The 16,016-nt window shown below is 41.0% G+C and overlaps 1 protein-coding gene across 1 annotated transcript in view; it reads left to right on the forward strand.

The window, feature by feature from the left end:
- LOC139753907 (ATPase family gene 2 protein homolog B-like) overlaps positions 1–10,671 on the forward strand; it is a 195,102-nt gene extending 184,431 nt beyond the window's left edge. The window contains exon 10 of the mRNA XM_071670865.1: positions 10,464–10,671. Within this exon, the coding sequence (XP_071526966.1) occupies positions 10,464–10,625 (162 nt within the window). The 3' untranslated portion in view covers positions 10,626–10,671. The remainder of the gene's footprint in view (positions 1–10,463) is intronic.
- The last annotated feature ends 5,345 nt before the right edge of the window (positions 10,672–16,016 follow it).

The following is a 16,016-nucleotide window of genomic DNA, read 5'->3' on the forward strand; positions in this document are numbered from 1 at the left end:
CTGGTTTAAAAATCGAGATATACATAAGTGTACGTATGTAAGTAGGAGAGATGGCCAGAGAGCATTATTGGATTCCATGTTAATTGATAGGCGTGCGAGAGAGAGACTTTTGGATGTTAATGTGCTGAGAGGTGCAACTGGAGGGATGTCTGATCATTATCTTGTGGAGGCGAAGGTGAAAATTTGTATGGGTTTTCAGAAAAGAAGAGAGAATGTTGAGGTGAAGAGAGTGGTGAGAGTAAGTGAGCTTGGATAGGAGACTTGTGTGAGGAAGTACCAAGAGAGATTGAGTACAGAATGGAAAAAGGTGAGAACAAAAGAGGTAAGGGGAGTGGGGGAGGAATGGGATGTATTTAGGGAAGCAGTGATGGCTTGCGCAAAAGATGCTTGTGGCGTGAGAAGTGTGGGAGGTGGGTTGATTAGAAAGGGTAGTGAGTGGTGGGATGAAGAAGTAAGATTATTAGTGAAAGAGAAGAGAGAGGCATTTGGATGAATTTTGCAGGGAAAAAATGCAAATGAGTGGGAGAGGTATAAAAGAAAGAGGCAGGAGGTCAAGAGAAAGGTGCAAGAGGTGAAAAAGAGGGCAAATGAGAGTTGGGGTGAGAGAGTATCATTAAACATTAAGGAGAATAAAAAGTTGTTTTGGAGGGAGGTAAATAAAGTGGGTAAGATAAGGGAGCAAATCGGAACTTCATTGAAGGTGGCAAATGGGGAGGTGATAACAAGTAGTGGTGATGTGAGAAGGAGATGGAGTGAGTATTTTGAAGGTTTGTTGAATGTGTTTGATGATAGAGTGGCAGATATAGGGTGTTTTGGTCGAGGTGGTGTGCAAAGTGAGAGGGTTAGGGAAAATGATTTGGCAAACAGAGAAGAGGTGGTAAAAGCCTTGTGGCAGATGAAGGCCAGCAAGGTAGTGGGTTTGGATGGTATTGCAGTGGAATCTATTAAAAAAGGGGATGGCTGTATTATTGACTGGTTGGTAAGGTTATTTAATGTATGTATGACTCATGGTGAGGTGCCTGAGGATTGGCGGAATGCGTGCATAGTGCCATTGTACAAAGGCAAAGGGGATAAGAGTGAGTGCTCAAATTACAGAGGTATAAGTTTGTTGAGTATTCCTGGTAAATTATATGGGAGGGTATTGATTGAGAGGGTGAAGGCATGTACAGAGCATCAGATTGGGGAACAGTAATGTGGTTTCAGAAGTGGTAGAGGATGAGTGGATCAGGTGTTTGCTTTGAAGAATGTATATGAGAAATACTTAGAAAAGCGAATATATTTGTATGTAGCATTTATGGATCTGGAGAAGGCTTATGATAGAGTTGATAGAGATGCTCTCTGGAAGGTACTAAGAATATATGGTGTGGGAGGCAAGTTGTTAGAAGCAGTGAAAAGTTTTTATCGAGGATGTAAGGCATGTGTACGTGTAGGAAGAGAGGAAAGTGATCTGTTCTCAGTTAATGTAGGTTTGCGGCAGGGGTGTGTGATGGCTCCATGGTTGTTTGATTTGTTTATGGATGGGGTTGTTATGGAGGTGAATGCAAGGGTTTTGGAAAGAGGGGCAAGTATGCAGTCTGTTGGGGATGAGAGAGCTTGTTGTTCGCTGATAATACAGCGATGGTGGCTGATTCATGTGAGAAACTGCAGAAGCTGGAGACTGAGTTTGGTAAAGTGTGTGAAAGAAGAAAGTTAAGAGTAAATGTGAATAAGAGCAAGGTTATTAGGTACAGTAGGGTTGAGGGTCAAGTCAATTGGGAGGCAAGTTTGAATGGAGAAAAACTGGAGGAAGGAAAGTGTTTTAGATATCTGGGAGTGGATCTGGCAGCGGATGGATCCATGGAAGCGGAAGTGAATCATAGGGTGGGGGAGGGGGTGAAAATTCTTGGAGCCTTGAAGAATGTGTGGAAGTCGAGAACATTATCTCGGAAAGGAAAAATGGGTATGTTTGAAGGAATAGTGGTTCCAACAATGTTGTGTGGTTGCGAGGCATGGGCTATGGATAGAGTTGTGCGGAGGAGGGTGGATGTGTTGGAAGTGAGATGTTTTAGGAAAGCATGTGGGGTGAGGTGGTTTGATCGAGTAAGTAATGTAAGGGTAAGAGAGATGTGTGGAAATAAAAAGAGTGTGGTTGAGAGAGCAGAAGAGGGTGTTTTGAAATGGTTTGGTCACATGGAGAGAATGAGTAAGGTAAGGTTGACCAAGAGTATATATGTGTCGGAAGTGGAGCGAATGAGGAGAAGTGGGAGACCAAATTGGAGGTGGAAAGATGGAGTGAAAAAGATTTTGAGTGATCGAGGCCTGAACATGCAGGAGGGTGAAAGGCGTGCAATGAATAGAGTGAATTGGAATGATGTGGTATACCGGGGTCAACATGCTGTCAATGGATTGAACCAAGGCAAGTGAAGCGTCTGGGGTAAACCATGGAAAGTTGTGTGGGGCCTGGATGTGGAAAGGGAGCTGTGGTTTCGGTGCATTATTACGTGGCAGCTGGATACTGAGTGTGAACGAATGGGGTCTCTGTTGTCTTTTCCTAGTGCTACCTCACACACATGAGGGGGGAGGGGGTTGTTATTCCACGTGTGGCGGGGTGGCGATAGAAATAAATAAAGTCAGACAGTATGAATTATGTACATGTGTATATATGTATATGTCTGTGTGTGTATATATATATGTACATTGAGATGTATAGTTATGTATATTTGCGTGTGTTTACGTGTATGTATATACATGTGTATGTGGGTGGGTTGCGCCATTCTTTCATCTGTTTCCTTGCGCTACCTCCCTAATGCGGGAGACAGCGACAAAGCAAAATAAAATGAATAAATAAGATATATATAAAATATATATCTTTAATTTTCCAAAAGAAGGAACAGAGAAGGGGGCCAGGTGAGGATATTTCCTTAAAGGCCCAGTCCTCTGTTCTTAACGCTATCTCGCTAATGCGGGAAATGGCGATATTCCCTCAAAGGCCCAGTCCTCTGTTCTTAACGCTACCTCGCTATCGCGGGAAATAGCGAATAGTATGAAAAAAAAAAAAAAATATATATATATATATATATATATATATATATATATATATATATATATATATATATATATTAATAAATGTATAAACTCTAGACTTATCTGGGTAAAACTGAAAGTTGATGGAGAGACATGGATGATTATTGGTGCATATGCACCTGGGCATGAGAAGAAGGATCATGAGAGGCAAGTGTTTTGGCAGCAGTTGAGTGAGTGTGTTAGTAGTTTTGATGCACGAGACCGGGTTATAGTGATGGGTGATTAGAATGCGAAGGTGAGTAATGTGGAAGTTGAGGGAATAATTGGTGTACATGGGGTGTTCAATGTTGTGATGGAAATGGTGAAGAGCTTGTAGATTTGTGCTGAAAAAGGACTGGTGATTGGGAATACCTGGTTTAAAAAGAGAGATATACATAAGTATATGTAAGTAAGTAGGAGAGATGGCCAGAGAGCGTTATTGGATTACATGTTAATTGATAAGATTGCGAAAGACTTTTGGATGTTATTGTCCTGAGAGGTGCAACTGGAGGGATGTCCGATCATTATCTTGTGGACGTGAAAGTGAAGATTTGTAGAGGTTTTCAGAAAAGATGAGAGAATGTTTGGGTGAAGAGAGTGGTGAGAGTAAGTGAGCTTAGGAAGGAGACTTGTGTGAGGTAGTACCAGAAGTGAGGTAGGAATGGGATGTATTTAGGGAAGCAGTGATGGCTTGTGCAAAAAATGCTTGTGGCTTGAGAAGCATGGTTGGTGGGCAGATTAGTAAGGGTAGTGAGTGGTGGGATGAAGAAGTAAGATTATGAGTGAAAGAGAAGAAAGAGGCATTTGGATGATTTTTGCAGGGAAATAATGCAAATGTCTGGGAGATGTATTAAAGAAAGAGGCAGGAGGTCAAGACAATGGCGCAAGAGGTGAAAAAGAGGGCAAATGAAAGTTGGGTGAGAGGGTATCTTTAGATTTTAGGGAGACTAAAAAGATGTTTTGGAAGGAGGTAAATAAAGTGCTTAAGACAAGGGAACAAATGGGAACAGCAGTGAAGGGGGTTTATGGGGAGGTGATAAGAAGTAGTGATGATGTGAGAAGGAGATTGAGTGAGTATTTTGAAGTTTTGTTGAATGTGTTTGATGTTAGAGTGGCAGATATAGGGTGTTTTGGTCGAGATGGTGTGCAAAGTGAGAGGTTTAGGGAGAATGATTTGGTAAATAGAGAATAGGTAGTAAAAGCTTTGCGGAAGATGAAAGCCAGCAAGGCAGCGGGTTTGGATGGTATTGCAGTGGAATTTATTAAAAAAAGGGGCTGACTGTATTGTTGACTGGTTGGTAAGATTATTTGATGTATGTATGACTCATGGTGAGATGCCTGAGGATTTGTGGAATGCTTGCATAGTGCCATTGCACAAAGGCAAAGGGAATAAATGTGAGTGCTCAAATTACAGAGGTATAAGTTTGTTGAGTATTCTTGGGAAATTATATGGGAGGGTATTGATTGAGAGGATGAAGGCATCCACACATTCTTCAATGCTCCCAGAACTTTCACCTCCTCCCCCACCCTATGATTCACCTCCACTTCCATGGTTCCATCCGCTGCCAAATCAACTCCCAGATATCTAAAACACTTCACTTCCTCCAGTTTCCATTCAAACCTACCTCCCAATTGACTTGTCCCTACCCTACTGTACCTAATAATCTTACTCTTATTCATATATACTCTCAGCTTTCTTCTTTCACACACTTTGCCAAACTCAGTTACCAGCTTCGGCAGTTTCTCACCCGAATCAGCCACCAGCGCTGTATCATCATCAAACAACAACTGACTTACTTCCCAAGCTCTCTCATCCACAGCAGACTGCATACTTGCCCCTCTTTCCAAAACTTTTGCATTCACCTCCTTAACAACCCCATCCATAAACAAATTAAACATCCTTGGAGACATCACGCACCCCTGCCGATAACCAACATACACTGAGAACCAATCACTTTTCTCTCTTCCTTCACGTACACATGCCTTACATCCTCGATAAAAACTTTTCACTGCTTCTAACAACTTACCTTCCACACCATATATTCTTAATACCTTCCACAGAATATATAATATATAAGAATATATAAGAATATATGGTGTGGGAGGCAAGTTGTTAGAAGCAGTGAAAAGTTTTTATCGAGGATGTAAGGCATGTGTACGTGTAGGAAGAGAGGAAAGTGATTGGTTCTCAGTGAATGTAGGTTTGCGGCAGGGGTGTGTGATGTCTCCATGGTTGTTTAATTTGTTTATGGATGGGGTTGTAAGGGAGGTAAATGCAAGAGTCCTGGAAAGAGGGGCAAGTATGAAGTCTGTTGGGGATGAGAGAGCTTGGGAAGTGAGTCAGTTGTTGTTCGCTGATGATACAGCGCTGGTGGCTGATTCATGTGAGAAACTGCAGAAGCTGGTGACTGAGTTTGGTAAAGTGTGTGGAAGAAGAAAGTTAAGAGTAAATGTGAATAAGAGCAAGGTTATTAGGTACAGTAGGGTTGAGGGTCAAGTCAATTGGGAGGTGAGTTTGAATGGAGAAAAACTGGAGGAAGTGAAGTGTTTTAGATATCTGGGAGTGGATCTGTCAGCGGATGGAACCATGGAAGCAGAAGTGGATCATAGGGTGGGGGAGGGGGCGAAAATTTTGGGAGCCTTGAAAAATGTGTGGAAGTCGAGAACATTATCTCTGAAAGCAAAAATGGGTATGTTTGAAGGAATAGTGGTTCCAACAATGTTGTATGGTTGGAGGCGTGGGCTGTGGATAGAGTTGTGCGCAGGAGGATGGATGTGCTGGAAATGAGATGTTTGAGGAAAATGTGTGGTGTGAGGTGGTTTGATCGAGTAAGTAATGTAAGGGTAAGAGAGATGTGTGGAAATAAAAAGAGCGTGGTTGAGAGAGCAGAAGAGGGTGTTTTGAAATGGTTTGGGCACATGGAGAGAATGAGTGAGGAAAGATTGACCAAGAGGATATATGTGTCGGAGGTGGAGGGAACGAGGAGAAGAGGGAGACCAAATTGGAGGTGGAAAGATGGAGTGAAAAAGATTTTGTGTGATCGGGGCCTGAACATGCAGGAGGGTGAAAGGAGGGCAAGGAATAGAGTGAATTGGAGCGATGTGGTATACAGGGGTTGACGTGTTGTCAGTGGATTGAGTCGGGGCATGTGAAGCGTCTGGGGTAAACCATGGAAAGCTGTGTAGGTATGTATATTTGCGTGTGTGGACGTGTGTATGTACATGTGTATGGGGGGGGCTTGGGCCATTTCTTTCGTCTGTTTCCTTGCGCTACCTCGCAAACGCGGGAGACAGCGACAAAGTATAAAAAAAAAAAAAAAAACCTTCCACAGAGTATCTCTATCAACTCTATCATATTCCTTCTCCTGATCCATTAATTCTACATACATTTCCATTTCCTTTTCTAAGTATTTCTCACATACATTCTTCAAAAGAAACATCTGATTCACACATCCTTTACCGCTTCTGGAGCAACGCTGCTCTTTTCCAATCTGATGCTCTGTACGTACCTTCGCCCTCTCAATCAATGCCCTCTCATATAATTTCCCAGGAATACTTAACAAACTTAAACCTCTGTAATTTGAGCACTCACCTTTATTCCCTTTGCTTTTGTACAATGGCACTATGCAAGCATTCCGCCTTACATCCTCGATAAATATTTTTTAACTGCATCTAGCAACTTTACCTCCCACACCATATATTCTTAATACCTTCCACAGAGTATCTCTATCAACTCTATCATATTCCTTCTCCTGATCCATTAATGCTACATACATTCCCATTTCCTTTTCTAAGTATTTCTCACATACATTCTTCAAAAGAAACATATGATTCACACATCCTTTACCACTTCTGGAGCCATGCTGCTCTTTTCCAATCTGATGCTCTGTACTTACCTTCGCCCTCTCAATCAATTCCCTCTCATATAATTTCCCAGGAATACTTAACAAACTTTTACCTCTGTAATTTGAGCACTCACCTTTATTCCCTTTCCCTTTGTACAATGGCACTATGCAAGCATTCCGCCAATCCTCAGGCACCTCACCATAAGACACACATACATGAAATATCCTTACCAACCAGTCTACAATACAGTCACCCCCTTTTTCAATAAATTCCACTGCAATACCATTCAAACCTACTGCCTTGTTGTCTTTCGTCTTCCACAAAGCTTTTACTATCTCTTCTCTGTTTACTCAATCATTCTCCCTAACCTTCTCACTTTGCACACCACCTCTACCAAAACACCCTATATCTGCCACTCTATCATCAAGCACATTCAACAAACCTTCAAAATACTCACTCCATCTCCTTCTCACATCACCACTACTTGTTATCACCTCCCCATTAGCCCCCTTCACTGATGTTCCCATTTATTCCCTTGTCTTACAATCTTTATTTACCTTCTTCCAAAATATCTTTTTATTCTCCCTAAAGTTTAATGATACTCTGTCACCCCAACACTCATTTGCCCTCTTTTTCACCTCTTGCACCTTTCTCTTGACCTCTTGCCTCTTTCTTTTATACATCTCCCAGTCGTTTGCATTATTTCCCTGCAAAAATCATCCAAATGCCTCTCTCTAATCTTTCACTAATAATCTTACTTCTTCATCCCACCACTTACTACCCTTTCTAATCTGCCCATCTCCTACGCTTCTCATGCCACAAGCATCTTTTGCACAAGCCATCTCTGCTTCCCTAAATACATCCCGTTCCTCCCCCACTCCCCTTACGTCCTTTGTTCTCACCTTTTTCCATTCTGTGCTCAGTCTCTCTTGGTACTTCCTCACACAAGTGTCCTTCCCAAGCTCACTTACTCTCACCACTCTCTTCACCCCAATATTCTCTCTTCTTTTCTGAAAACCTCTACAAATCTTCACCTTCGCCTCCACAAAATAATGATCAGACATCCCTCCAGTTGCACCTGTCAGCACATTAACATCCAAAAGTGTCTCTTTCACATGCCTATCAATTAACACATAATCCAATAACGCTCTCTCCCGTCTCTCCTACTTACATACGTATACTTATGGATATCTCTGTTTTTAAACTAGGTATTCTCAATCACCAGTCTATTTTCAGCACATAAATCTACAAGCTCTTCACCATTTCCATTTACAACACTGAACACCCCATGTATACCAATTATTCCCTTAACTGCCATGTTACTCACCTTTGCATTCAAATCACCCATCACTATAATCCGGCCTCGTGCATCAAAACTACTAATACACTCACTCAGCTGCTCCTAAAACACTTGCCTCTCGTGATATTTTTTCTCATGCTCAGGTGCATATGCACCAATAATCACCCATGTCTCTCCGTCCACTTTCAGTTTTACCCATATGAATCTAGAGTTTACTTTCCTACACTCTATCACATACTCCCACTACCCTTGTTTCAGGAGTAGTGCTACTCCTTGTCCTCTCCTACTCTTGTCCTCTCACTGACCTCTGACTTTACTCCCAAGACATTCCCAAACCACTCTTCCCCTTTACCCTTGAGCTTCGTTCCACTCAGAGCCAAAACATCCAGGTTCCTTTCCTCAAACATACTACCTATCTCTCCTTTTTTCTCATCTTGGTTACATGCACACACATGTCGACATCCCAATCTGAGCCTTCGAGGAGTATGAGCACTCCCTGCATGACTCCTGCTGTTTCCCCTTTTATATTCATATTTATACATATTCACCATTTTCCTCATTAGCAAGGTAGCATTAAGAACAGAGGACTGAATCTAAGAGGGAAAAATCTTCATTTGGCCCCCTTCTCTTCCTTCTTTTGGAAAAGTATAAACTGGAGGGGAGGATTTTAAGCCCACCCCACTCCCACCCCTTTTAGTTGTCTTTTTCGACATGCAGGGAATACCTGGGAAGTATTTTTTGTCCCCTATCCCCAGGGATAGATTCACATACTATGCAATCTTAATATTTTGCATGTCTGTATAGTACCAATGAAACAGATTCTAACCACTTGTTCTCAGTGCCCAGCATACAATAAGATCAGATAAGTTTTGGATTTAAGGAGTTCTTTTTTATCTTAATTAGTAAGTGACTGTTTGTATGGAAGTGAAATAGCTTGTGTTTTAGCCAGTCCTTCTTTCATGCATCTGCAGGTGAGGTAAAAGAGGTACAGGAGTCACATAACCATGAATGTAATATGAAGAATGGCTCATTCCTCAGTATATTTTCATGTAGAAATTTTGATCATTCACCAAGATAACAAAAAATGGCTAGTATGTGGTGAAGAATTATGAATATAGCTCACTGTTAATGTGAAAAGTCAGTGAAGTACATGCAGTGATGGTATACATTGTAAGATGAGTGGTTTTAGATGTAGATAGATGTGAAAGGTATTTATTATTTATTTATTTATTTTTCTTTGTCGCTGTCTCCCACGTTAGCAAGCTAGCGCAAGGAAACAGACGAAAGAATGGCCCAACCCACCCACATACACATGTATATACATACACGTCCGCACATGCAAAATATACATACCTGTACATCTCAACGTATAGACATATGCACATATACACATGTACATAATTCATACTGTCTGCCTTTATTCATTCCCATCACCACCCCACCACACATGAAATAAACCCCCCCCCTCATGTGTGCGAGGTAGCACTTGGAAAAGACAACAAAGGCCACTTTCGTTCACACTCAGTCTCTAGCTGTTTTGTAATGATGCACCGAAAACCACAGCTCCCTTTCCACATCCAGGCCCCACACAACTTTCCATGGTTTATGCCAGACGCTTCACATACCCTGGTTCAATCCATTGACAGCATGTCGACGCTGGTATACCACATCATTCCAATTCACTCTATTCCTTGCACGCCTTTCACCATCCTGCATGTTCAGTCCCCGATCACTCAAAATCTTTTCCACTCCATCTTTCCACCTCCAATTTGGTCTCCCACTTCTCCTCATTCCCTCCACCTCTGACACATATATCCTCTTGGTCAGTCTTTCCTCACTCATTCTCTCCATGTGACCAAACCATTTCAAAACACCCTCTTCTGCTCTCTCAACCACACTCTTTTTATTACCACACATCTCTCTTACCCTATTATTACTCATTCGATCCAACCACCTCACACCACTTATTGTCCTTAAACATCTCATTTCCAGCACGTCCACCCTTCTCCACACAACTCTATCCATAGCCCACACCTCGCAACCATATAACATTGTTGGAACCACTGTTCCTTCAAACATACCCATGTGAAAGGTATGACAAAAATATAAGTTCTGTGGTAGAGATGTGGTTGCATTCAGGTGCAGAAAACATGCATTTTAAGATGAAAGGGTTAGATTTACTTGGACCTTTGATCTAACACTACTTATCACCTCATTAGGACAAACTAAAATGGGAAAGATAATCCTGATTCAAAAATGTTTTGCATAATTACAGGCAACCATGGCAGCTGTGAAGAAGAACCATTTTGACCAAGACTCTTCTTTGGTACATTTACAAGAAAGTGATTTAAGGGATGTCCTGAAATACTCCTTACCATCTGTCACAGAGAAAGAAATAATGGCATTCCAGGACTTTGAGAGAGCTCATAAGATGTAGATTTAACCATTTTTAAGGGATTGAAAATATTAGTACTATGATATTACTTGTGTTTTGATTTAACCTATTTCACCATGTTCCAATGATGCATTTTGGTTCCCTATTGTATGGTAGCTGCTCCCTTTCAGTATCACATGAAAGTCTGCTGGAGTGGGCTTAGATCCTTTTAGATAGTGAAATTGAAAGACACATGCAAGAAGATGCCATGAAACATGCTGACATTACACTTGTAAAAAGCTCCTCCAAGTAGTGCTACCTGCTTGATATAGAGGTCAACATACTAGCTAGTGCTTGGTCATCTTTCATTTGTCATCATACTGAATAGCTGTGGTCTTCTAATACATCTACTAATAGTGTGCAAAGACAATACTTTTATAGCTTGCATACTCCTACCCTATAATGATTCTGTTTTTGAATAATGGCATACTAAAGATCTCTTGATTAGAGTTAACCCTTAGATAGCAGTTGACAACAGTCAATGTGCTCTTATAAAATGGTGGCCAGCAGATATTGATGCAGTGAGGCAACCTAACTGAACTCACACTTGTAGAAGAAATTATGGAACTGCACCTGTTTTTTTTTGTAATCATGGAGTAATGGAAGACTTTAAAAAGAGATGCCAGGTAAAGAGTTAGAATATTATTAAGGAGAAGACACCTCCAGTATCTTCCCCACATTTACCAGCCACATGATATCCTCACATTTGTGTTGTTAGATACAATGTACCTGTAAGAAAGATATATGCACTTTAAAGTGTATATCCACTGCTGGGAAGGTCAATACCACATCTGTGTGTCACATATCCCAGCTTCGTTAATTTTAGGAAGACAATGATCGGACAGCGTAGCTCTACATCTTCATTCTGCTAGCACTAAGGATGGAGTATATGAAAGTCAGTTGTCATTTATCATTGTAGAAATGTATGGGTTGCTGGTTTGGGAATGCAGGTGCATGATTTGCAGTACAATTACAGTTTATTCACTAGAACTCAAGTGTTTAACATACTTACTGATTTATATCCTGTCTCAGGAGTCCCTTGTATCATTGTGAGGCTCATACAGCACTCAGGAATTGGTCACGTCCACTAGTTGTGACCATAGCTCATTAAAAGTTGTGATGTGTCTCTGTTCATGTGTAGAAAGTGCAGGGCAATTGCGTAGTAAGTGCTTATTATCTTTTCTATGTTGGTTGCATTGTGGGCATGAAGGGACTTGACACGTGTTGAAATGGTGTTTGTAGTGTTGTAGTGATTGATGATGTCCAGAGTGTAAGCAGGAAAGCATGATTTGAGTTTATTTGGGGAGTTTGGTTCCTCATGAGTGTCAGTCTGGTTGGCCAGAGCTTAAAACTGAATTGTGCAGTTAGTTGTTAAGCACTTGTTGGGTTATTTTTGATCGCATATGTTCTGCCAGTGTTATATTTGTTAGGGATGGGAGTGATCTGTGAGTAGAGGTTTCTGAAAAGTGAGGCAGGGGTAAGCTTTTCTTTTCTACTTGGGCATTGGTGGTTAATTATAGAGTGTTTTGAGTAAGAGGGGTCTTGCATAGAATTTGGTGCTGAGGATATTGAGGTGAGACTGTACTGGGACGATCTTTGTTTCATTGTGAAGGTGTTGAGTGTTTGTGGTTACTAGGAAGCCTGTGATTGTTCTTAGAGAACTATTTTGTGTGGTTTACAGCTTTGTTATATTTGCTTTTGAGAAGATGCAAGACCAGGCAGGTGAGGTGTAGCTTAAAATGGAATGGATAAATTTTTTGTATGAGATATTGAGGGATTCTTTTTCTTGTCCATATTAGTTAGTGTTCTGAGGGCGTTTAATTCATGTGTTACTTTTGTTTCTATGTTATTGGTGTGGGGAGTGAATGTCGTGTGTGTCATATGTGATACCAAGAATGGATGGTGTTTTGTTCAGAGGAAGAGACTCCATTCAAGATGACTGATAGATGTGAGCTGGGTTTGTGTTGAAGACTTCTGTGGAGATGCAGACATTCCTTCTGTTCTGGGTGAGCCATTTATCCTGTTGTGAAATGTAGCGCTGCATGTTTGATATTGCTACAGTGGTGTTAGGAGAGCTAGAGAAAGAACTGTTCCTAGGTGAACTCCACTTTAGAGTCTTAGAGATGAAGCCATTGTGTGATTTTGGCATGGTGGCCAGCTGTGAAATAGTCCTACTACTTTTGCCACTGTTGTGTGAGGATGTGTTGGAGAACAGTGTTAAATGCTTTGTTTATGTTTATTGCCACTAGTACTGTGGGATGGGAGGGAGGTGAATCCACATAGGATATGTTGTGTAAGCTCAATATTGTATGAAGTGTGGTGGTAGAGTGTTTGGGTCTGAAGCCATGCTGTGCAAGTGAAAGTGGGATGTTTTGTTTGATTCTGTTGTGGATCATTTTTTTTTTATAGAATTTGGATACTGAGGATATAAGTTATATAATGTAGTAGGAATTAGGTGATTTGGATGACTTGGAGGGTTTTAGGATTGGTTTTTTGATGGCATGTTTCCATATTTTGGGGATTTTGTTGTTTTGCCGGTACTTGAAAATATATCTAAGTGGGTCATAGTGTTTTATGTGAGTGTTTGATGTTGTCAGGGCCTGTAACAGTAGAGCTCTCTGTTATAATTGCATTGCTTGTATCACTGGGAGCAAAAGTGGGTTGGCAGTTGTTTCCATAAGGAGTGGGGGCTGGACTGGTGTGATAAGATTGGATTTTCTTGAATGTGCATCAGTATTGGTAGCTGTGGGTCTTGTAATTGACTGTATTGAAGAAGAAGGCATGCCAATTGTTTGTTTATTTTTCTGTGATTAGGTTTGTAATAGTGTTGTTTTGAGTTTGGATTTTTTCTGTGATTTCTGCCGATGAAGAGTGGCATGTCTGATATGTTTTCTTTGTTTTATGAAGTGTGTAATGTGTGGGGAGAAATTCAGTTTATATTTCTTTCAGTGCCCTTGTATTATTTGCTTTATGCTGGTTTGGTTGGAGATATTGATGAAGTGTGAGACTGCATGATTGAGTTATGAGCAATCATCTGTACTGAAGTTTTGGAGCTTTGTAACCATGGACTGACTAAATGCTGGTCAGTCTTCTTTCTTATAGTTTGTGAAATTCTTTCAGTGGTTGTGTTGATTGGGTGTAGTGGTTAGTGTTGCTGATTATGAACCATGCATTATTTTCAATTTTACAGTATCTTCCATCAACTTTATTGTAGAAATTAGAAATGATGGCACGTTACTATTTTTAGATTGCATGATCCATAGGGATTGAAATATCTTTTAAGTTTAGCATTTACAGAAAGCCTACCAATGTATGATCATATATCCATTATTACTCAGCTCAACATGACAGAGTTGATTTACTGAAGTTAAGATAACCAATGAATATACTTAGCCAGTGTCAGAATACAGCAAAGAAACGTGTCTATAGTGGCCAAAATAATAAGCCAGAATGTAAAAGTTACCACAGAACCCTTGTTCTTCCAATCCATGAAAACTTTCTCGAATGTGTTCACATTCTCAAAAAACTTAATATACAAGTACCACCAGGAAAAAGACAAAGAATGGCCCATACAATCACATACACATATATACATAAATGCTCGTACATGCACATATACATACATATACACATACATATCAACATATACATATATATGCACATGTACATATTCATACTTGCTTGCTCTCATTCATTCTTGGCACCACCCTGCCCCACAGGAAATAGCATTGCTACCACCCACTTCAGTGAGGTAGCGCCAGGAAAACAGACAATAAATGCCACATTTGTTACACTCTGTCACGTGTGATGCACTGAAACCACAGCTCCCACAGGTCCCACAGACCTTTCCATGGATTACCTCAGACATTTCACATGCTTTGTTTCAGTCCATTGACGACATGTCGACCCTGGTATACCACATTGCTCATATTCACCATTCCTCACACTCCTCCCACCCTCCTGTATGTTCAGGCCCTGATCGCTCAAAATCTTTTTCACTCCATCCTTCCACATCCAATTTGGTCTCCCATTTCTCCTTGTTCCCTCCACCTCTGACACATACATCTACTTTGTCAACCTTTCCTCACTCATTCTCCCCATATGTCCAAACCATTTCAATGTACCCTCTTCTGCTCACTCAACCACACTCTTTTTCTTTCCACACGTTTCTCTTACCCTTTCATTACTTACTTCATCAGACCACCTCACACCACATATTGTCCTCAAACATTTCATTCATTTCCAACACATCCACCCTCCTTCGTACAACCCTACCTTGCAACCATATAACATTGTTGGAACTGCTATTACTTCAAACATACCCATTTTTGCTTTTAGGGATAACATTCTCTCTTTAGATACATTCATCATTGCTCCCAGAACCCTTGAGTGATCGGGGCCTGAATATACAGAAAGATGAGAGGCATACATGGAATAGAGTGAATTGGAATGATGTGTTATGTTGGGTTCAGTGAGGAAGTGCCAGGAAACATGAAAAATGGCCCATCCACTCATACACAAACACACACACACACACACACACACACACACACACACATGGTTTCAGAAGTGGTAGAGGATGTGTGGATCAGGTGTTTCCTTTGAAGAATGTATGTGAGAAATACTTAGAAAAGCAAATGGATTTGTATGTAGCATTTATGGATCTGGAGAAGGCATATGATAGAGTTGATAGAGATGCTCTGTGGAAGGTATTAAGAATATATGGTGTGGGAGGCAAGTTGTTAGAAGCAGTGAAAAGTTTTTATCGAGGATGTAAGGCATGTGTACATGTAGGAAGAGAGGAAAGTGATTGGTTCTCAGTGAATGTAGGTTTGCGGCAGGGGTGTGTGATGTCTCCATGGTTGTTTAATTTGTTTATGGATGGGGTTGTTAGGGAGGTGAATGCAAGAGTTTTGGAAAGAGGGGGAAGTATGAAGTCTGTTGTGGATGAGAGAGCTTGGGAAGTGAGTCAGTTGTTGTTCATTGATGATACAGCGCTGGTGGCTGATTCATATGAGAAACTGCAGAAGCTGGTGACTGAGTTTGGTAAAGTGTGTGAAAGAAGAAAGTTAAGAGTAAATGTGAATAAGAGCAAGGTTATTAGGTACAGTAGGGTTGAGGGTCAAGTCAATTGGGAGGTAAGTTTGAATGGAGAAAAACTGAAGGAAGTAAAGTGTTTTAGATATCTGGGAGTGGATCTGGCAGTGGATGGAACCATGGAAGCGGAAGTGAATCATAGGGTGGGGGAGGGGGCGAAAATCCTGGGAGCCTTGAAGAATGTGTGGAAGTTGAGAACATTATCTCTGAAAGCAAAAATGGGTATGTTTGAAGGAATATTGGTTCCAACAATGTTGTATGGTTGCGAGGCGTGGGCTATGGATAGAGTTGTGCGCA

Source organism: Panulirus ornatus, chromosome 16 (assembly GCF_036320965.1).
Source record: "Panulirus ornatus isolate Po-2019 chromosome 16, ASM3632096v1, whole genome shotgun sequence".
NCBI classification, from domain to species: domain Eukaryota; kingdom Metazoa; phylum Arthropoda; class Malacostraca; order Decapoda; family Palinuridae; genus Panulirus; species Panulirus ornatus.